This window comes from Leptidea sinapis, chromosome 1 (assembly GCF_905404315.1).
Source record: "Leptidea sinapis chromosome 1, ilLepSina1.1, whole genome shotgun sequence".
Taxonomy (NCBI): Eukaryota; Metazoa; Arthropoda; class Insecta; order Lepidoptera; family Pieridae; genus Leptidea; species Leptidea sinapis.
In genome coordinates, this window is record NC_066265.1 from 5,594,998 (window position 1) to 5,618,303 (window position 23,306).

Here is a 23,306-nt window from a genome sequence, read left to right on the forward strand (position 1 = left end):
CATTTATTCATTTTGATACACATTTGAATCTACTTATGAATGCCAAAAATAGACGTTTCATCACCTTGCAAAGTTTTAGCCTAATTTGGGGAGTGGCTAGAAAAATATAGCACGTATTTTAGATAATCAAATATTTATAACTTTAGTATTGTACACAATACAATTCATATAAAACATGCCGTGTGATGAAAAATATATATTAAAAATGACTGACCTAGTTCTATAGGTCAAAAAAAAGAATAGTTACGAGAATTGTGAAAGCCAACCTACCTAAACAAGACGTATAAATTATCTAAGCCTAACTATCTAACCCAGGGAATAAAAATTAGTTTCAGGCTTCCACGTTTAATGGAAGACGATATCAATTATTATGCTACTGATCTCATGTCCTATGTTCTTGAAAGTCATATTAGTCTGTGTCAGAATGAAATAAGGTTTGACGAAATAGACAAGGGTAGTTCTCAAAGGGTTGGTACATCAATTGACTTCAACACATCTTAGTGTTAATAATTTTATTGGAGTTAAAACTTCTTTACGTTTGCTGAGCACTTTATTTTATGAGTTTTGAGCAATTATGCTCGGCTACGTGAGGGACTTTTATTAGTAGGTACCTGGCGTACATAAACGTTATAGTCGTGATAGTAATGTGTTTAATAATAGCGATGAAAATCACGCGTCATGTACCAGGACTTCATATTTAGTTCAGAAGTTTATATACAAAGTTAACTTGAGTTTTGTATTCAAAATAGTTTTAGTACGCGGTTGCATTATCTCTGGGCCTGACGATGACGTCACAACGTCGCTTTGTTAAGGTATGCAAAACAAGCAACACTAGGATATTATTAATCATAAATAAACAACGATTTATTTTTTCAGTATTATAGACTAATGTAAAGGTGTTGTATTGTAATGCTGATTATTATTATTATTTCAATGATTTTTTCATAAATAATGATGAAAAATCTGGGTTTAGTAAAAAAGATAATTTATATTTCTGGCACTTACATTGCGACACAGAACAACAGAAACTACAGAACTATAAACAACAAATAAAATCAAGACGTAACAATGAAAACTTCAAAAAGAAATCAATGATAGCATGAAAATATCGCGACATATTGTACCTAACTGTAATGAAACTGCAAACCGTACTGTCACATCAGGACGAGCGCGAGGGGGTGAAGGGGGAACGGGCGGGGGCTTCACGTTCCAACGAGGTCCAGAGATGATAATATGGCCGTGTAGTGTTTATGTTTATGATTAATTGTAAATTCGTTTTACCGAACAACGGAATATTTATACTTTTATAAAAATATTATTTTACAAATAGTTTTCAACATACTTTGGCCTAAATTAATATTTTAAACGTTAATTGCTATATGAACATAGAACAAAAAATTATATTAGCTTATAGTGGTATTTTTTAACCTAGCCTTGGTGAAGTTTTCAATTCTACTAAAAGTGGTCAAGCAAATTGTTGTGTTTTTTATTATTTACAAATAGTTTTTAAAATACTTTAGCCTAAATTAATGTATATTTTAAAAGTTTCTTACTATATGAAAATAGAATAGAAATCAATATTAATATTTCGTAGTAGTTTTTAATCTCGCCTTGATGAAGTTTACACAATATGAGTAATAATATTATGAACAAAAATCGAATTAAGTACGTTCATAGCTCATACTAAAACGAAGAAGCAATTCGCGGGTTAACGAGGTGCTATGTAATAAGATCGCTTTGCACATAGTACATATTATGCGATAGGATAGTACAGCTCAGGGCCGACTAGTTGAACCATATCAAAACTTTATCAATAATTAGCTTTTTCTCTACACTTCGTCTTTGTAGACTGCAAGATTATTTAACATTTTTAACATATTATATTCTTACTTGTGAATGAATGAAAAATTTGGCAAATTCTTAAGAACAATCAAAGTTTATTATAAAAACGGTAATTCATATCTTATTGCATAGCTGTCTATGCCAATATGCCTAGTCTAAAACATTCTAAAAATCATTCATATTCATGTAGAGTCATTGATCAGTTACAGTTTCAGCATTACTTATACTTTTCTATTTATGTAGAGCATTGGTAACGACACCATCCTCTTAAACCAAAATTAAATAAAACATGAATATTGCAATAATTTTTCAACATACTCGCTTACAAGAAAAACCAGTGTAATTTAGTTTATGGGCAAAAAAAATCGTAATGCAGGTAAGATCTCCATTTTATCCTACTTTTGTAAACAACTCCAATCAAAAAAAGGTCCACGAGGCGTTTTCTTGTACCAATGAAATTATAACATCGTTAAATGAATGTAAAATGATTCAATTTATTGTGTACTTAGGCTAGTTAATAAAAATATTTTATGAATTTTTATATTAGCTTAGGTGATAAAACACACAATTAAAAATCGCCGTAATCAATAAATTTAAAAAAAATATATTTCTTCTTATGTGTGCTAATAAGGGTTGTGCCCTTTTCCATTACCTGTGCACTCCTGAAACCCGGAAAGCATGCTCTTGTTTTCAGCTGGAATCTCTTCCCAAGTACTTTTTAACCGACATCAAAAAAGGAGGAGGTTCTCAATTCGTCGGAATTTTTTTATGTTTGTTACCTCAAAACATTCGACTGGGTGAACCGATTTTGATAATTTTTTGTTTGAAAGCTGGTGCTTCCCGTGTGGTCCCATTGTAATTTGGTCTAGATCTGACAGTGGCATCCATGAGGAAACCATAAACGTCTTAAATTCAAACGTATAGCAAAGTGTATGATAAATTTACGAATAACTCAATATCGCGCCAACCGATTTCGATGATTCTTTTTTTATTGGAAAGGATATACTTCAAAGATAGTTTGGTGAGAGTTTGGTTAGGTTCTGATGACGGAATCCATGGCAAAGTAACGGAACTCTTCAATTAAGCACTAACGTTAATTGCTGCATTGAAAAATTTAGTGTATCTACATATATTTAGACAAATTCTTAGTGAGTGTACTTCAAATTCTGTTTTCAATAAAGACATATAACGAATCACCTGGCGTAGGGCAGTGTCTCAACAGATCGCAGCACGACGCTGCTCCACCGAGCACAACATTACCAAATCAAACATTAAGAAAGCATGATTTACTTTACGTACCTACCAGTCATTCTCAATATAGAATAAACAGCGTCACCAAACTGTTCAATATGTATAATTGTGATAGCCGATTTTTATCTTTTTAGTGGTAGTATAAAAAGCATAAAAAGTGCGTTCGCAAATGATTTAACGAAATCAAAAAATGTATCATAAGTGTATTTTTATATCTGTATATGTATAGTATTTCTATTCTAAATCTATAGTTATAGTTAGACTAAGCAAATTTCTTTCTATATGTAGAAGCTTGTAATTGGCATTTAGAATTATGTTTACTTGACCGATTTGTAAATGTTGTAAGTCGTCTCCAGACTATTCCGAGCCCCGAACTTTTGTATTTTGTTTCGTATTTACATCGAACTGAGGTAAATACGAAACTTCGACGCCGTGGTGCACGTGTTAATACCGCTCGCACCGTTCGTCGCGTTCCAAATGGGCTTCGACGTCGCGTCTTACGAATAAAACGCGAATAATTCTGCCACAGATCGCACCCTTGCTGTAAGCCGTTAAGGAGTTCCATTTCCAATTATTAAATTATAATCTATAGTTCCGTATGATTTTAAAAAACTGCAGTCATTATTAATTATTTCATATAAATATTTGATGATGAATTTTAGCGATAATTAATGAATTTTACTACACGTCATCATTTAATGAATACGTCTATAGTTATTAATAACTTTAATTAATAATTTAAACAAAACAAATCTTATAACTACATTAACAATACTGTTGACTACATAAAATTAAAACTATCATTACGTGGAAGCGTACCAAGAATACTGGCAGCATTTCCGCGCCGGATAGCTAGACTGATCCGTTGACATAGCTGCCAGCGCTTGAGTTTCCAGTAGCTAGTAGTTTCTAATAATTTAAATAATCTAATGGAATTTATTAATTACAAATAGTAAATATACAATACATTATTCCCATCAATAAAATGTACATGCGCCTGTAACATAATCCGGCTCTGAGCTACACCATCCTATCGTATCATACGTGCTATCTGTAGAGCGATCTAATCCTCCAGCACCTCGTTATCTGCCTAATTGCTTTTCCACTCTCTTACACGTTAAACTATTTACGCATCGTATAAAGAACTTTGGAACGTTAGATTTATTAATGTCTTAGGAAAATATATAAAATAGAAAAACAGTTGAGGTTCACCATTGTATGACTAAAGATCAAATCATGACTAAATTTTTAAACCTTGTTTAAATCTTAACATTTAAATGAATTAACACTTAATTTAAATGAAATAATTTTTAAAAGCTTTTAAAATTTTAAAATCTGCAGCAAATTCCACCACTTATTAGGTAGGTATAATACAAAATCAAAAGAAAATTAAGCTATAACAAAATTCTTAAATAATCTAACTGATGAAATGATAAATGAAAAACAGATATTACTCGAGAGAAAAAAGTGCTGATGCTAAGTTTACTTCTGTGTGCTAGTGTGTGTATAATCATGAGTGGTATTATTTAAATTAAACGAAATAAAATTTATTTATTTGTATGAATCGTGGTGACATAGTTCTTAAAATTTTCAAGGAAAGGAACTCGCAGCATTAGTGATTTTGACTCACGGCATTATTGCTTTACAAAGTATGTTAAACTTTCAACACAAATTTATTGTAAGATAGAAAAATATCTAAATATTGGAAAGGCATAGGTGGCATGAAAGGCACGTCTGAGGATTTTAAGAGTGTATCGAGTGACAGTGTGGTGAAAAAAACAAGGCAGTTAGATGTGCCGAGGTGGGGACTCTTAGATTTAGGCTGCATTTCAGTCGCTCGAGTACTAGGTGCATTCTAAGAATTGCATTTAATATTTTAGGACTATCTACGGTACTGTGATAGATGTATTATAGTAAGAACACTCCAATATTAAAGAACATAATATCTGATATTATCCTTCTAATTTGAGAGTCTCATAATTGTAATATTTAAATGAATTTAAGTGGTCTATGCATTTATGCTTGCGATATTCAAGTTGATTTAAAAATGAGTCTGCTTGAATTATAATTATTGCTAAATTTGTCAATTGTAATGAATTTAATTGAATTATAATGAAAATTGTCAATTATTATTTTATTAAAGTGAAACTTTTTTTACATTGCCTCAAATTTTTTTGCCCATCTATCGCTTGTCGTATTGTATACAATACTACTATAGTAGTGGTGACGTTGTATCATTAATTTCAACTACTGCTTTCAAGTCTAAGAAGCCAGAGAGACCGAGACAAAGAGTAGGTTCAAACCCCACACCCGTGACCAAGGTGTTTTGTTAAGTGTAAATCATTATATATATAAATTTCTTTTATTCTACTATTTTTTATTTATATTCTGTTGAATGACTTTACGCGTGTGGATTTCTTCAAAATCTTATGCTTGGAGACCTTATTCCTGCCCCATTTATTTTGAGTTCGAGATTGCGTGTACATATGAGTTGGAATGGTCATATCTTTATATATTTTTTTTTTATTTAGATAGTTACACCAACAACACATCATTATACAATTAAAATTTTAGCAAGTACACAAGGGATAGTACAACATGACATGTCTTTACAGGTGTTAACAACATTTACAATAGTACGAAAAGAATATCAAAGTTGAACAATTAAAATTAAAGAAATGAAGAGTTAAACAAAAGTGATGATATTAAATGACTTAAATACACTTCTACTTTAAAAAAAGAGATTTATAAAATTTATAACGATACAACAATACATTAATTTACTTCTTATATTTAACTTACATAACTAAGATCTTAATATTTTAATGCAGTCGGTTTTAAATTTTTAATCTTTTGAGAAATTTCAGTTTATTTAAAAGCGAATTTACTAGCACTCTATTATAAAATGGCGCCCGGTTTTCGTATTATAGAGTGAATACCATAAATTATAGATTCCTGTACATATTAAATGAACGGAGCATCCAAGCTCAAGCCGCTCTCATGAGTAAACTGTTAAATTGATCAAGACTATGTTATTGTGGCTTCATCTCTAGCAATATATCGTCTACACATCTGTGCAATGGACTTTCGACTTTAATTATGTGATTTAAATATGAGTTTACCTTTATATCGCAGGAATATTATCAAAACTTGAATATTACAATGTATCAACATCAGTTATATTGTTGTAATTGTTGTTAATTGACTTAAAACCGTAGGCTTAATGCTTAACTTAATTAATAATTAAGTATGTCATATTCCGATTTAGACAATAACCCTGTGCTTCAGTTTGTTAGTCATTCCTTATTCCCATAACTTCTAAACCGAATTTTAAGCCTTAGTAGAGAGCTCACATACATTATCCTTGGGTTATTTGAGCTAAATTTTATCGAGCATTTTACAAAAACAGAAAACATACACATTTGAGAAAAATTTCGATGTTTGGCTGTTTAATAGGCTTACACTGTCTAACCGTTAACGTAATATTTTTTAATACATTACAAAATATTTCAACCTAATTTAAATCTACTTCCCAAAATAACTAAGATCGTGTCGTTATTGTTATCCAACGTATAAGCTCACAAGACTCTCTTGACAACATAGAAGTTTCAAAAGAACTAAACATTTCGAGTGATAATGGTGTGAATAGTGTAAAGTATAAATGCTACCAATATAGAGTACGAGAACAACGGCTGCTTCTTAACTCTAGGAAGAATCAGATTAATAATTAAACCAAATATAAAACTGGCGCCACGAAAAATATTACCAAGATGTACATATGTACATATGCGAAGACATGTAAATGGTTTTCTTTAATTTATATTGTTGCTTGTGTTATTTATTTATTTATTCAAGCTCCAGCAACACTTAATACACATGTCAATTCATAATATTGTAACATAAAGTCCATAAATTGTGTTCCTGCAGTTACAGGTGAACACATCATGCACATAAACATAAAAACAATTTCGTTCTTAGTAATATAAAAGTAAATTGAAGTCCTGTAACGCTAACATGTCAAAACAATATAAAAAGATAAATTTATTCCACAAGTCAATATGTGTTATAGTCTTAGTTCTGTTTGTTTTCCAAATAAAGCAAAATAAAATAAGATATCCTTGCCTAATAGTACTTACGTGTTACCATAAAATATTGATTTACTACGTAACGATCACTTATTTCGATACTCTGTCAATATTTTTCGAGGATCGTTCATCCACTTAACGTGAAAAATTATCCCAAGTCACTATAATAAGACGTTTCATAAGAAATATTTCGTGAGAAATAAATTACTTTTTTTATGAAGGAGAAGGACAAACGAGCCCAAGAGTCACCATAATGTTAAGTGATCACCGCTGCCCACACTTCCTTGCGACACCAGACCACCACGTTTTATTTATTTTTTAATTAAGGGACGAGACCAGCAGAACGTTCAGCTGTTGGTAATCGCCCTGCCCATTACGATGCAGTGCCGCACAGGATTATTGAAAACCCCAAAATTTCTGAGCGGCACTCAACTGTGCTCGTCCCCTTGAGACATAAGTTGTCAAGTCTCATTTGCCCAGTAATATCACTTGCTACGGCGCCCTTCAGACCGAAACACATTAATGCTTACTCATTACTGCTTCACGGCAGAAATAGGCGCCGTTTTGGTACCCATAATCTAGCCGGCATCCGGTGCAAAGGAGCCTACCACTAGTAACTCCCACCAAGTGAACGGTCTCTGAGATAGGTGTACGCGCTTTTTTGAAGCAACCCATGTCATATCGTCCTGAAAACAGCTCATGGAAGCTGATTCCACAGTTTGGATGTAGGTACGATGTGAAAGTTCCTTTTAGTCTGCACTGTTAAGCAATTGTCTCCAATTCTTTTGCATTATTACGTCCTTACTAAATTTATAATTTAAGATGGTAGAGGTGAAAAATAAAAAAAAATAATTCAAAACAACAACATTTATAGAAATAATCAGCCAAAAGTCTACACAGCACGGTTGTTAAATTATTCCTAACTTTAACCTAGGCTTATAATACATTAAACAACCTACAAGTATAAAAAAGGTGTATGGTTTGTTCCTTTGTGGCATTCTAGAAAACGCATTGGGCGATTTTCATAATTCTTCCTTCAATCGATTGTGTTTTAGATTTGTATATGCTGTACAAAAATCTGCCCACGACTTTATCGCATTTTGAAACATAGAAAAAATACCCAGAAACATAGAAATCCAGATATAAGTCTCCCTTATTTTTCACTCGCGTTGCTATATATACGCTGTCTCTTTTATTCTTAAATTCTAATCGCGCTCTCTCGGGAACTCTTCAAAAGTTCGAGATAAAATGTATTTATATCTTTTATTCTGTACTCCTGAGAACATGTGCGAAACATTTGATGATAATGGGTGAGTACTAAAGGGTGAAAATGTTACAAATAAACAATAGAACAATCTCACATTTGCATTTATAATGTATGGTAATAGAAAACATTTTTGCTATTCTTTGTTACCTTCTTGTCTGTACGATCTCTGGATATAAATAACTCAATTATTATTCTTGATAGTGTTATGTATGTAGGTAGGCACTTAAGTGAATTTTCTAGAAACTGTGTTAATCATAATGTTAACACTAGGTTAACATAAACTTATTATGCGTATGTCACGGACTAGTTAAAAAAATAAGGACTCCGTGTTACCTTACTTAACAGTGTAGCAGCAAACAAGCCGATTAACGTGTAAATACATAGCTCCACGCACACACTTACACTACTACAGGCCGATAGGCGGCCATTATGAGTTTTGTCATCGTCTGTGACAGATCAGTTTGCGTCTCAATAAAATATTTTAAAAATACCGTCGTGCGTTGTGAAAAAGTGTAAAAACGATACTATATAAGTATTTGTGGCCATATATGATTATTTTAGGGAGAAAAAATTGTGTACTAGTATCCCATCACCAGCTCATACCCGAGAGCACATAGTAAGGAATCAAATAGACTTCGTACTAGTAAACAAACGTTTTAAGAATAGTTTTAAGTCTGCTAAAACATATCCAGGTGCTGATGTCAATTCCAATCACAATCCGGTGGTAGTCATCCATAATCATCCATACCAAAATGAAGAAGAAGAGACCGAGAATAGATGTTTCTAAATTAAAGGAACAGGATACAAGACTGAAACTACACGCTAAGCTTAACTGCCGGGTGAATGAGTTGCAACAACAGGAGTCACTTCTTTCTGATAAACCAATAAGAACTTGGGACAAAGCAAAGCCTCTCAAAGCAGTACTAGTTCTTAGTTATACTTCGACTGAGGTGCTAGCTGCTACTCAAATGGTAAAGAAAAAGGACTGGATTACAGACGACATACTTGAAATTATGATTAAAAGTCGAGAAATGAAGAGTGTTGACATAGAGAAGTACAAAGCATTAAATAAGGAGATTAGGCAAAGATGCACTGACACTGCCAAGGACAAATGGATAAATGATGAATGTCAGGAAATAGAGAACATGCAAGATAAACATGACTACTTTAGTATGTTTAAGAAAATAAAAGAAGTTGTGGGCATGAAAAGATCGAATGTGTCTCTACCTCTCACTGATGAGGATGGTAAAGTCGCTATGACTATTGAGGAAAAGTTAAGAACCTGGGAAAAATACGTAGGGATCTTGTTTAATGATACTCGCAGCCAACAGCAGTTGAATAGCTCAGACGACAACGGACTGGATATTACAAAGGAAGAAGTCATGCATGCAATAAAATCTGCCTAAACAGGAAAAGCCGTTAGACCTGATGAAATTCGAAGTGAGATCTTAAAGCTGTTGATGGACGAAAATATGCCGATAATTGTTCGCTTATTCAATGGTATTTATAGAAGTGGCATACCTAAAGACTGGCTGTACTCAACCTTCGTAACTCTTCCAAAAACCAGCAACGCTAAGAAGTGCAACGAGTATAGGACAATATCTTTGATGAGTCATGTTTTGAAAATTTTCCTGAAAATAATCCACAACCGCATTTACAATAAAGTGGAAGAAAACATTTCAAACACACAATTTGGTTTCTGAAATGGTTTTTGTTTTTTGTTACCAGGTGTTACTACAACGCTGCTGGGATATGAATCGATGCGCATACATCTGTTTCATTGACTATGAGAAAGCTTTTGATAGGGTTCAGCGTGATAAGCTAGTTAAAGTTCTCAATGACATAGGACTTGATTCCAAAGATTTGGCGATCATTAAAAATCTAGATTGGCAACAGAGGGCACGAGTACGAGTGGACCAAGAACTGACAGAAGAAATTGCCATCATGCGGGGAGTCATACAAGGATGCATACTGTGATCTTGAATACTGTCAAGAAACGCAGCTGCAGTACTTTGGTCCCATAATGCGTAATGATAAATACGATCTGCTCCAACTCATCATGCTAGGGAAAATCCAGGGAAAGCGCCTCCCGGAAGAAGGCGTACTTCGTGGCTTAAAAATCTCCGGACATGGTTCAACCTTAGCACAGGATCCCTGTTCCGAGCTGCTGTGTCAAAAATAAAAATAGCACTAATGATAGCCGACCTTCCGTAGGAGATGGCACCTCAAGAAGAAGAAGAAGAAGGCTACTGGATATCCAAACGCTGGCAGCTATTCCGGCCAACGGATCAACATAGCTATCCATCGCGGAAATGCTGTCAGTACGCTAGTCTCTAGTTCATGTAATCATATTAAGTTTTGTGAATATAGTAAAAAGTACTGTTTCGCATATAGTAATTTATATTTGAAGTTTTATTTGAAATGATTGAACCAATACATGATACACTGGTAATATTAACAGTAATTCATACTTTACACAAATCTAGTGTAAGATTATTATATATACATATGTAGGTATAAGTAGCAAGAAGACCATATAAAGTGTAGATATTAGAACGTTTTGTTAAATATTATTCGTACATATATGGTACAAGACCCATGGTTAGCTTCGTTTTTAATTCCATGCTCTGCCTCCAGGTCGGCTCGGGTTGGCAAGACATCTCTGGTGGCTAGATTCCTGGGCACGAAGTTTGAGGATAGTTACACTCCGACTATAGAAGACTTTCATCGCAAGCTGTACAGGATCCGGGGAGAAGTGTACCAGCTAGATCTTTTGGATACTTCGGGAAACCATCCCTTTCCTGCCATGCGGCGGCTGTCATTTCTAACAGGTAAATGAATGTGGGTACGAGCAAACGATGGACAGTATTTATTTATTTATTGCACCAACGAAGTATACACTAATTCATGCAAAAAGTATATATATATATATATATATATATATATATATAGACAAAAATATAAGTTGAGTGCTACCTCAATTATAGGCCTCAAGTATATTATGGAGAAAGGAACCAATGGCTTCAAATGAATAAATTGTACTAATTTTAAAATGTGGTACAAATATTTATCAGGGTTTGTATGTTTGTTGATACAATTTATGTCTAAATCAACTAGTTGCTTAAATATTAGTGTTATATAAAGCATATTAAGTATAAATGGTGTTTATTAGTTTATAATTTCTAAACAATATGTTATATTTTTAAATTGATAACCCTCACTTCTAGGATTAATACACAAATAAAATTTTAATAATGAATAATTATAATTTCTAAATAATGATAAAAATTAACTTTAACTTTTGGCAAGAATTTGGTATATGTACCTAAATGTGTACGTAGTGGTTAAATTCTCTTTGCCTAAATGTGACAAAACATAGTTATATTATGAGAAGCATACTAGAGTTTTTTATCTATTCTCCTCAACATTAAGGTTCGATTGCCAAATCCGTAGCTTCAATATCTTTGTACAACATTCTTGCCGGTTCTTCTCAGAACAAGGCCTCCTGGTATTCTCTTCAACAAATGACATCAAAATTGACTTTCATAAGTGTAAAAATTGTTCCTTAATGGATACAGAAGCTCCATTGCATTTTATTTCATTTCATTATTTGACGTGAAAATGAATACTGAATTTCTGATTATAATAATACGGATGAATGCATAAGTTTAATATATTATGTAGTTTGCCTTGACCTAATGGTAGATAGGCGCCCGCCTTTTCGTAGAATGTTATATGACCTGTGTCTTCTGCTTTCGATGTATAGCCAAATATTAATACGATCAAGTTTGTTTCTTTATCCAGTTTATGTTTTGTTTGTTGGTCGCTTCACTTGTGGCCAACACGTAGGTTCATTCGTAAGTTTTGTGTCAGCTATAGTTTTAGGAGTGCGTATTCGATTTTGCGTAGAAACAAAATTTTATGAAATGAGTCGCTCACGCTGTCGTTGCTTGCATGCAAGCAGCCGGAAACACGTCCTGCTGCTGGGATGCCCCGGCACGAGCCACGAACTGATCGACAAAATAAGGATTTATAATGTTTTAAAAATAATTTTATAAAATATATGGATTCATAAATTTGACTGAAAAAAAACTGTACACTTAGCAATATCTGTATTTACATAAAATAAATATCTTAGATAAGTTTCTATTCAAATCACTGGTAAAAAATGGTGAATCGATTTTGTATTTTTTTGTTTAGTATTTTAATATATAATATCCATATTTTCGTGATTGGGCTCTGCAATTTATCTGGTATCTGTAGTTAAGACTATATATATTTATTTAGTTGGACAGACGTATAAAATAAAACATTTCAATGATTGTATTCGTCCTAAAATAACTCCGACATCTATTTTAATGAAACGCTACGAAGGGATTGCCTTCTCTTAAAAAAATGTTAATAAAAATTACATTTTACCGCTGTAGTGCTAAATCATGACCTGAACTTTCTAAAATTGTTATAATCATGGAAAAATCTGCTCATTCCGATAATGCTCTGGAAATAACTCAAAAACATGAAGTTTTAGTCTCGAATCGAATACTTGAAGCGCTCTTAGTGTTAAAATTAAGTGATAATTGAGTGATGCACATAACTCATTTTTATATTGAATTATTTGAATATTAGATATGAACTTACATAAAATTATATACGAATTAGCGTCTTAACTTCCACATAATTTATTTTAAGGTTATTTTTATTTGCTCTTGTCCGAAAAAAGACATCTCTATTGAAACGGAATTTTTAAATGAATTTGAAATACCCAATGATGCGTGCATATTCAAAAAACGTGACTCAAAGTTATGACAAACACTAGCTGTTGTTCTTCTTATTGCTTCAATCACACCATTTTACACACACCAAATCTTTGAACTGCATTTATGTTTTGAATCTGTTAGATAGATCTGAAAATATTCAGGTAAATTGTTCTTTAGGCATGTTTGTGAGTTTAGGTATCGAGCTTTCAGTCACTTAATTGAGTGAGCCATTGACGTCAAATCTATTACGTGTAGCCTATGTATTTACGGGATAAGCTTCAGGCAATTTCTACGGCAATTACTATGTCCCAATTTGTACAAGGTTTCTGATTGAAATCTCGTATGAAATTTAGATTGTTTCACTTAAATATACGCAAGGAAAGTGATAAATTGATTTCCTTCGGGGTTAGTAAAGTATTGTTGTTAGTAAAACTATCAATTCTATTATTTAGTTTTGGTTTGCTTTAAATACTTAGTAGATTGATGTAAACTATGAATAAATCTCGAAGATGAAAGTTCTCGAGCATCAGATCACCCTGGGTAACAAAAAAGGCTATGGAAGAAAAGTGAGGATACCTCAGCGACAGAAAGCCAGCCCGTGGTATAATGTAGTATTCCTGACTATACCCCGGAAGGTAAGATGTATCAACCAGGGAGGAAATTTGGGTCTCGGTCAATAAGAGCAGGCATTTAAATTTGAGCGAAACCCCCTGATATTGCAAAAATCCACAGTAAATGAGGAGGAGGGTAGATCATTTGTGCCTCTTGCTCTGTTTGCCCCGAGTCAGCACAGGTTTGCCCCCTTCAGAATACGCAGGGCAGCCTGGGTATCCACTTTTAGGTACAGGTCCTAACTGTGGACACCCAGGGACGGATTCTCCAGGACTATGTAACCTAGTACCGTCTTGGAGTAGTCTATTTTTATTTCATACTGCCGTTTGTATCTGCGGAGTCTATTTTATAATGGCCTTCAGATAGCCCACAGATGGAAAGAAACACATCTGCAAAGCAGCTTTTTTATGCCGGTATTAAGTAGGAGAGTATCTCTCCGGGCGTGCCGGCCTAATTCGGTTGTGTCCCTAAGGACCTAACATGGCACTACCACTCATGCATGTAGATATTTCTAATGGGTACTCGAATTATAAAAAAACATATACATAAAAAATACTCTTAAACGATTATACGAGTAGCTGTGAAGCTTCTTTGAAACCTTTTATTCAACCAACATCTTTAAAGTTATTTTGTTAAGAGATGTCGAACTTCTATCGAATAGTTCAGTCATACAGAAGTCGTGTAAAGTTTTAATAGTGCCACACCTGGGTGAAACACGAATTCACAGTCATTAACTATTCAGACAAGTTTCCCTTTTGTATGCCTTGTGAAACTTTACTGTTCACATTTTGTTTAAGTATTTTGTATTTTCCAAATTGAGTTCCTTGCACGGGGTAACGATAATATATTTTGATAATATGCAACGAAATAGAATCCGGTTTCGCAATAACTTATTTGGATTTTGTTGTTCAACCGTGAGCTGACATAATGGCATCATGACAGAACAAATTAAATTTCATGCAAAGAATTATTGTAAATATAATTCATAACAATTTTGATAAAATTTACTTCACATGGAGCTTAGGGGCATAAACTCAACTAACAACAAGATGTGGACTTATCCTTGATAAAAAATTAAGTACTTACTTTCGGGCGCATTAACACCCATTGAAGTTTGAAGGCATCGATGATTGAAGGCATTTTTTACGCCCTCTCTGGCTTCCACGATCACTACTTGCATCAGTAAAGCTTAAAAGAAAAATCTCTTTTTTAATAATGTACTTATTCATAAATTGTGACGTTCACTTATATTTGAGATGATTACACATACACATAAACAAATATACAAATTTACCATTTACAAATTTCTCAATAATCTAAATAATACTATAAAATTTCATTCGCCATTTTATATCATTTATAAAATTTACCAAAGAATTATTATTCAATCTTAATTTTTTTTCATCCAAAAACTGTTGGCGCTTCGAATCGTATCCTGAGAATCTAACATTAATTAATTGGGCCGAGATCAAGCTACATTGAAAATTAACTGAATACAAGTACAATTGGTCTATAGGTCGCAGTAAGTGACAGAGTAGATCTACTTCCTAATCACATCAGTCTCCCCGTACCATATTGGTTATAACTTGCATCGTGTATAATAAGAATGTAATATCAGGAAACTTTTTACCAGCAGGCTTCTTTGCATATGATATTGAGGTTGGTACGACTGCAATGCCCCTTTCTCCCGTCAATCAGCATTTTGAAGGGCGCATTAGCTCGTGAAATTACTAGGGCTACTAGGTTATGTCTCAAGGCTATAGAATTTAGTTTTTAAATTATCCTGTGCGGCACTGCATTGTAATGTGCAGTACATATCATGTACTATCAATTGAGGGTCTTACTCGTTTCGTTTCTCATAAAAAAATTAGTGGCGTTCCTCCATAATGCAGTTTACAAGGAATTTTCTTCTACGTACAACCAAGCTGTGGAATGAGTTTCCTTGTGCGGTTCTTTCGGGACGATACGACATGGGTACCTTCAAGAAAAATCGTACACTTTCCTTAAAGGCCGGCAACGCTCCTGTGATTCCTTTGATCATTTTTCTTCTTTCATATAAAAACTCGAAACACTAAAAACGAATGTAGTAAATATGTCGGAAATAATGCTCGTAGCAACTAAATGTATGCTTCTGGTAATCTATCTTACAATTATTATGATTACAGGTGATTTATTTGTGCTCGTATTCGCAATGGACTGTCGCGAGTCGTTCGAAGAGGTGATACGGCTCCGTGAACAGATCCTGGAGACGAAGGCTACAGCCAGCACCAACATCCGAGGTCGGCGCCAAGTACCCAGAGTGCCCATGGCGATCGCTGGTAACAAATGTGACAAGGAGTTGAAGTGAGTTCGAGCAATTAAATATAATACAATAAGATAAGAGAAGAACCAGTGGGAGGCTCCTTTGCACAGGATGCCGGCTAGATTATTGGGTACCAAAACGGCACCTTTTCCTGCCGTGTAGCTGGGCAAATGAGACCTAACATCCATCTAATTTTTTACTAGTCCGTGTCTGCGCCTATAAATTTATGATTGCGCTATACATTTCTCGTGCTTAAGAGCCAGAGTGGTATCGGGCCACTGACTAATAAGTACAATAATCTGCGAGATTTAATTTTTATACACCATCATATTTAAAGTCGTTGTAGTCTTTTTATATGCATTTGTTGTAATAGGTTGATGTAAGAAATTATTTAGATTTTAAGTCTAATATAGAAAATTTTCAGGTCTGTGCAACCTGAAGAGGCAACTGCGTATTGTGCTACCCAGGATTCAACTTGTGTCTTCGTCGAAACATCTGCAAAGAGAAACTATCACGTAGACGATCTATTCTACGAGCTGTTTGTAGTAGCTAACTTACCTCTCGAGATGGCGCCAAACCATCATAAAAGAGTCAGTGCCGCATTCGGCAGCCCTTGTACCTTGCCTCCTACAAGTAGTCAAGGAAATAGAGCTAAAAAATGTACCTTATCTATCAAAAGAAGGTTATCAGACGCTTGTGGCGTTGTAGCTCCTAATGTAAGAAGACCAAGTATCCGTACGGATCTGATGATTATGAGGACGAAGACTTGTAGCAAATTGGATGGAGACAGCGTTGGTGGCAGTCCGAAGTTAAACTTAAACCGGCTTGTAAGGTCGAATGCACAAAGTGATAAGCGCTCTTGTTGTATACAATAAACATATTAGTAGGTAGAATGATAGTTATTTGCTTTTATTAATGATGTCCCAGGCTGTCGAAGTCGGCGGTAGCGTTTACGATTGAGGTCAGTTGCAGGATAAGCTAGTGCTCTGAATTAATTAACTGAATCAGTTGCAATCTTTCACAACCAACTGCGCGTATAGCTATCAAAAATGGCCAAGATTTTCATACTTCTAACATTCTTCATTTATATTTCTTGAAGTTAAGCAGATTTGTTACAATTTGCTGGTTGCAATATTGGAACTAAAACTGTTCAGTTGTTAATAGTTTACCAGTGGGAGCCTCCTTTGCACAGGAAGCTGGCTAGATTATGGGTACCACAACAGCGCCTATTTATGCCGTGAAGCAGTAATGTGTAAACATTACTGCGTTTCGATCTGAAGGGCGCCGTAGCTAGTGAAATTACTGGGCAAATGAGACTTAACATCATGTCTCAAGGTGACGAGCGCAATTGTAGTGCCGCTCAGAATTTTTGTGTGTTTCAAGAATCCTGAGCAGCACTGCATTGTAATGGGTAGGGCATATCATTTACCTACCATCAGCTGAACGTCCAGCTCGTCTCTTCCCTTATTTTCATTAAAATAAATAGTAAAAAGTAATATTTTGTTCCTCGAGGGCGTTATTTTGAATCCAGACAAAAGGAAACATTCTAAAGTAAAACCATCGCGAGGAATAACATATATGCCGCCCGATAGCAAATAATTGGCCTGAGTGATGCACACATTTTTTCATCAATATATATAAAAAAAACTATAAGTATCTATACTCGAACTTATATCGAACTATTTTTTGTAACATACAACAATTTTCAAAATTGAATTATGTGCCTGCTATCCTCAATACCTTTGTTTGTTTTCCGTATAGGCATGATGGTAAATAGTTTATCTACCTTTTCCTAACCTCTTTTTATAGTATGGAAAAAGACAGGAGCCGGTCATTCAAACTGTATGTCAGTATTTTTGAACAATGCTTTCTAATGGAAACAGTCGCCGCGTCGTCTAATCTTCTCGTTATTTTTTAAAACACTGTAGTTTAAGTTTTGATAAAACCTGTTGGACCTTACATTAAGAATATGAAGTTTCGTATAATTATCTCTATGACAAATGTAAATATCATGGTAAATCTTTATGACTATAATCATTTATAACGTCGCAAATAAATGCATGCTTATTAAATACTATCTCTGTATAGTCCTTTAAACGATTATTTATAAGTCTCTCGATCTCTTACGATACTACACCAGAAAATTTAATCTTCTCTCGATATTTTAAATCGGAAATCGTATTGCAATGTTACATAAAAACGACATAATTAATTTTATACTAGAGAAATTCATAAGGAGTGCTTTGATGTATTTGCTAAAGGTAAAATTTGCTCAACCACAAGCTCACATGAAAACTCAATTAAAATACAATGTTTCAAACCATAATGCACAAAGATATGCAAATTGGTTTGTGAATGTTCGTTCGCCGAACTATGTACAACTGTTTAATTGCGAGAAAACGTTAAAAGGTAACACTTATATTAATTTGTTTAATGAATTTACCCATAAATAGTAGTACATGAGCAGTTTTAAATAGATTAATAAAAAAGGAGCATTCGTAATAAAATTAATAAAAAAAAGCGTTATAAGGTGCTATTATGAATGTAATTATAAGTGTTATTCGCAATCGATTATAAAATGCGAGTACATTCGAACCTATTCTTAAATAACTACTGAAAGAATTTCACTTAATTAGAACTTTCTATTAGCCAAATGTAAATTACCAAGTGTTTAATTAAGCCCCAATAGGATTAGGCGTTGCTAGAATATTAAGTAAGCATTCAATTGTGAAGCGTATTATTTGTTCACTAAGTCTTATTGAAAAATAATTTATCTATATTGATAGTAAGAACTTTTGTTGTTCAAATACAGAACTATTTTGTAGGTCTCAATTACCTAATATACCTAATACAGTAATTTAAAAAATAATACTCAAATAATATTGATTTACATACTTAAAAATAAGATTTAAATAGTTAAAAAAAAATAACTGAAAGAACGTTATCACAAGGTTCGAATTTAGGTGATCAACTGCAATCCATACATCATTATTTCCAACAGTTTTCTCTTATTAGTGTGAATTATCCTACTTATTGAAACCTATTACAAATATAAGTTACAATCTCCCGATAATTTTTAGTTTCCGCCATCTTTAGTACCTACCAACCAATGTTGAATTAATCTTAATCGACCCGTGGAAACATGTTTATTCGAATTTGTTTTAAACTTTTTTGTAGGGCAAAAAAATGCTCAACTGAACGCAATGCATGTATAAAATTGTTATATATGCATTGAGATATTTATATATTTCCAATTATATATATAATCTATATGAGGTGGCCACCTTAACTGACTCGTCACGATATTTCTGGAGCCATAAGGCGTATTTGTTAGAAATATTCCTGTCTCCGAGTAGAGGTCAGATAATAACGGAATTCCACCGGCAACAGTTTTTTTATTATTATGCACAGAACAACGTCTGCCGGGTGAGCTATTTAAAAAAATACTATTAAAATTACAAATGTTTTAATTTAATAATTTTTAGTGTAGTGCGCTGTCGTATCGCACTACACTACGCTTTTTTGATGCGTTACGATTCTAATAATAATTGTCACTGACAGGCATAGGATTCTTATTAAAATCAGGCTATCATCAAGACTTGATGGTAATATAGAAATAAACACACTTAGTCACTTAGTTACTTCAGATTTTATTATCTGGAGTGAGCTTGAGGCTCCTTAGCATAACATAAATGTAAATGGTTAACACTGAAAAAAAAAGAAAAATTCCCGTTCAATGGAATGCAAAGTTTGTATTAAATTTATGATTGTTGAGCTTTCTAAGTATATATAAATAACACAGTTTTTTCTGTTGTAACTTGTAAATGACTTATAATAGCATTATGAAACTTTAAAACTATTAATTATTATAATAAGAAAGATTATTTATAATACATGTAGATATTATTTTTAAACTTGCCTTTTTTAACTATCAAAATTGTAAAGTGGAAGTTAATATTTTTTTTTAAATATAAAATGTAATAAATACTTGCTTGATGTATGAATAGAAAATTTTATAATCTAGTTTATTTATATAAAATTATATATGTCGGAGATTTATTTGGATAAAGATCGGACGGGCGTCACGGTGTTGGTATCCGCCATGTTGTTTTAAGTCGATCAGTGCACACCATCGGCGCGGGCGCTAGCTTAAAGACGAATGCGACTTCTAGATGAACGCTCTACTGATGGACAATGTTAACGAACTTTAATCATGTCACGAACATTGACGTACACAGTGACAACTTCAAACTCCCTTTGACAAATGACGTCCGCCATCAAATCAGCCAAATACACAGAATTGAACATAATCGTACAGGCCATATTACTTTAATATTCAAATTCTCCGACATATATTAGAATACTCATAAGAGTAATTAATACCTAATTGCCAGTCAGGTCCTCTTATAGTATAAAAATAATAAACCATATCAATTAAATTTGGAGAACACTTTGGTTTTCAAATATATAAATAAAATTGAGTGGGACCAAAATTTTTCTCTCTTTATTTTGACGACCTATTTTTAACATTAAAACAAATATTATAACAGCCATTGATGATTTAAGATATATCTGAATATAATTTATTCCCTGAAAGCAGACATTATAAATATGAAAGAAACATTTTAGATTATGTACGTTATATTCATGTTATTAAGCATTTTATGTAAAGGCATATTTTACTATATCATATTAACACGTTTTCGAAGAATACAAATTATTGCATAAACTAATGACAGAGTCGTTTCTTAAGAATATCTTACTGTAAATACGTTATTTGAAATATGTTATTCGTAAAAATTGTTTATATTAATCATAATAAGGCAGTGGAAAGATATTAACAAAACATATTTGTAATTATTATACTGTTTGTAACATCTTTAATCTTCTTGATGTGTTCTGTACTCTAAAAAATATATGTTTTTATACAATGTTCTATTTTTATTGATATATAAGATTCCTTAGTACCTTCAAGAGAATAAACTCGGCAACTTAGCCGAAACTAGTTGGAGCCGGACTAGCACAATAAGGGTTCCATGCCATCATACAAGATGTAAATAAATAATTTTTCAAATCAAACCCATACATGTAGGGTATCTATGAATAGGTCTGCAAAATGATAGCTATTGAGGTTTCTAGTATAATTTTTTTCTAAACTGAATAGTTTGCGCAAGAGACACTTCCAAACTAGGTAAAATGTGTGTCGCCCCTCTCCCGGCCTTTAAAAATAAAAAATAAGAGGATGATGAAACTAATAAACATATACTCCGTCAAAATTTCAACTGACTTAACTATTATTGTTTATGTGATGTAGTTATTCGAATAATAATAAGATTGGTTACGGTTACGTTACCTAAAATACTTTGTTATCCTTCTGTCCGTCTGTAATGACTTTCAAACGCGTATCAAGTTGAAATTAACATCAAATCCTATCTGCGGTTCATTGAACCTGTAATCGTTATTTAAACCCATCAAAACATAAATCCATATTATTCTAAAATACCACGCAGGTCAATTTTACTATAAAGTACTTTTGCCTCATGCCTGGGTATGTGTGTATGTTAGGGAGGATATCTGCTGTCGCCGTCTCGGCAATTTTGAGGGTAGGGACCTGTCTACTCTCTGGCTCCGTATAGATATTAAGGATTGCGTCCGCATCTATGCGTGTGTCTACAGGTCCCATAGTCATAACGCAGAAACGATAACGGTAACGCAGGTCATCTCATGGGCTAGGTTCAAGCGGCAATTGACTACATTCTTGTACAGATCCCCTCCGCTGAAATCGTAGTCTTGAGTGATTACAACGGCGATCTGTGCATAATTTTGCATTGGCGTATGGTCTGTCCCAATTGGTTGGGTCGCCAACGCGACTCCCGGATGTGGACAGCCACATGCCGTTCTTATTAGATCTTCTGCTGACTACATATCCTGATACTTAACAGGTCTCTGTCGACGCCCCTCTCGGAACGTCCAACCATTGCCTGGCTAAAAGTGTAGAGTCTATCCGAAGCCCACGTCGCAGACCACGAGCGACCCTCAACGTTTATCACTACAAGTCAGCAGATTGGGATAGGATGCGTTCCTTTTTTTGCATCTTATCCTTGGGGCAAGGTTTGTTTTGTCCGGATGATCCCAGTGCCTGCGCCGTAGCAGCAGCCGATGACTACAGGGCATGGATATTTTTATACCAAGCTCTGTAGTACCAATCGAAAAGCTATTAAGTATTGACATTATTAAGGGCGTATATTCAGAATTGACTAAACCCTAATTTCACAATTGATAATTCATACTGAGTTCAATAAAACTCACTTTTACGTGATTTCACTGATACCTTTTGAGCGTGTTGACGTAAACTTAGTGTACATGTCATGAACAATAGAATGTAGCAATACCTGTCAAAACTGTCATCGATATGTATGAACAAAATTGAAACTTGGGAACGGTGAAGGGCGCTGGTGTGGGACGCGACTTGCGTCGACACTCTGGCTCCTTCTCATGTCCAAGTTACGTCAGTTGGTGCTGGGGCTGCTGCTTCAACTGCGGAAAACAGCAAGACAGACAGCTCACAGCGGTCTTAGTGAGTCATAACATATTTGTGCTGTTTGATGTCGAGACTTGTCCAGAGGCGTGAATGTTCAAAGTACTATCTTCGTGCCTCAATAAGGCTACTGGAAACCCAAGCGCTGGCAGCTATTTCGGTTAACGGATCAGCCTAGCTATCCAACGCGGAATTGCTGCCAGTATTCTTGATACACTTCCAAGTAATGATAGTTTTAAATTTTATGTAGTTACAGCAGTTGTAAATATAGTCATCAGATTTGTTTTGTTTGAATAAAAACTGCAGTTGTTATTATAAAAAAAAATCAAAACTGTTAAATGTAAATTTCTATTACTATAACGATAATGGCAGCTCTTAACCGCGATCAAATGTGATGAACGTACAAAATTCGGCGGTCAGCATAAACGCGTTTAGGCTATAACTGCATTTGTGTTGTGTATGTGAAATCGGAATCGAATCTGTAATCTCATTTACACAGGTAAGCTTAGTCCTAAGTGTTCTACTGCAATGGTGAAATTGGGGCTAAAGGTAAAAGCTGATTAGCTCAACCCAACAGACAACGCCTCCCTCACCTTGTGCTTAGTGGAAAAGACCTTTACGTAAAGGTTTGGTGTTTCTTCTGTGGAGAGAA

The 23,306-nt window shown here is 34.0% G+C and overlaps 1 protein-coding gene across 1 annotated transcript in view; it reads left to right on the forward strand.

The window, feature by feature from the left end:
• Nucleotides 1-17,804, forward strand: part of LOC126968887 (GTP-binding protein Rhes) — a 60,745-nt gene extending 42,941 nt beyond the window's left edge. The window contains exons 3-5 of the mRNA XM_050814025.1: nt 11,083-11,276; nt 15,980-16,157; nt 16,541-17,804. Of these exons, the coding sequence (XP_050669982.1) occupies nt 11,252-11,276; nt 15,980-16,157; nt 16,541-16,991 (654 nt within the window). The 5' untranslated portion in view covers nt 11,083-11,251 and the 3' untranslated portion in view covers nt 16,992-17,804. The remainder of the gene's footprint in view (nt 1-11,082; nt 11,277-15,979; nt 16,158-16,540) is intronic.
• Nucleotides 17,805-23,306: the final 5,502 nt, after the last annotated feature.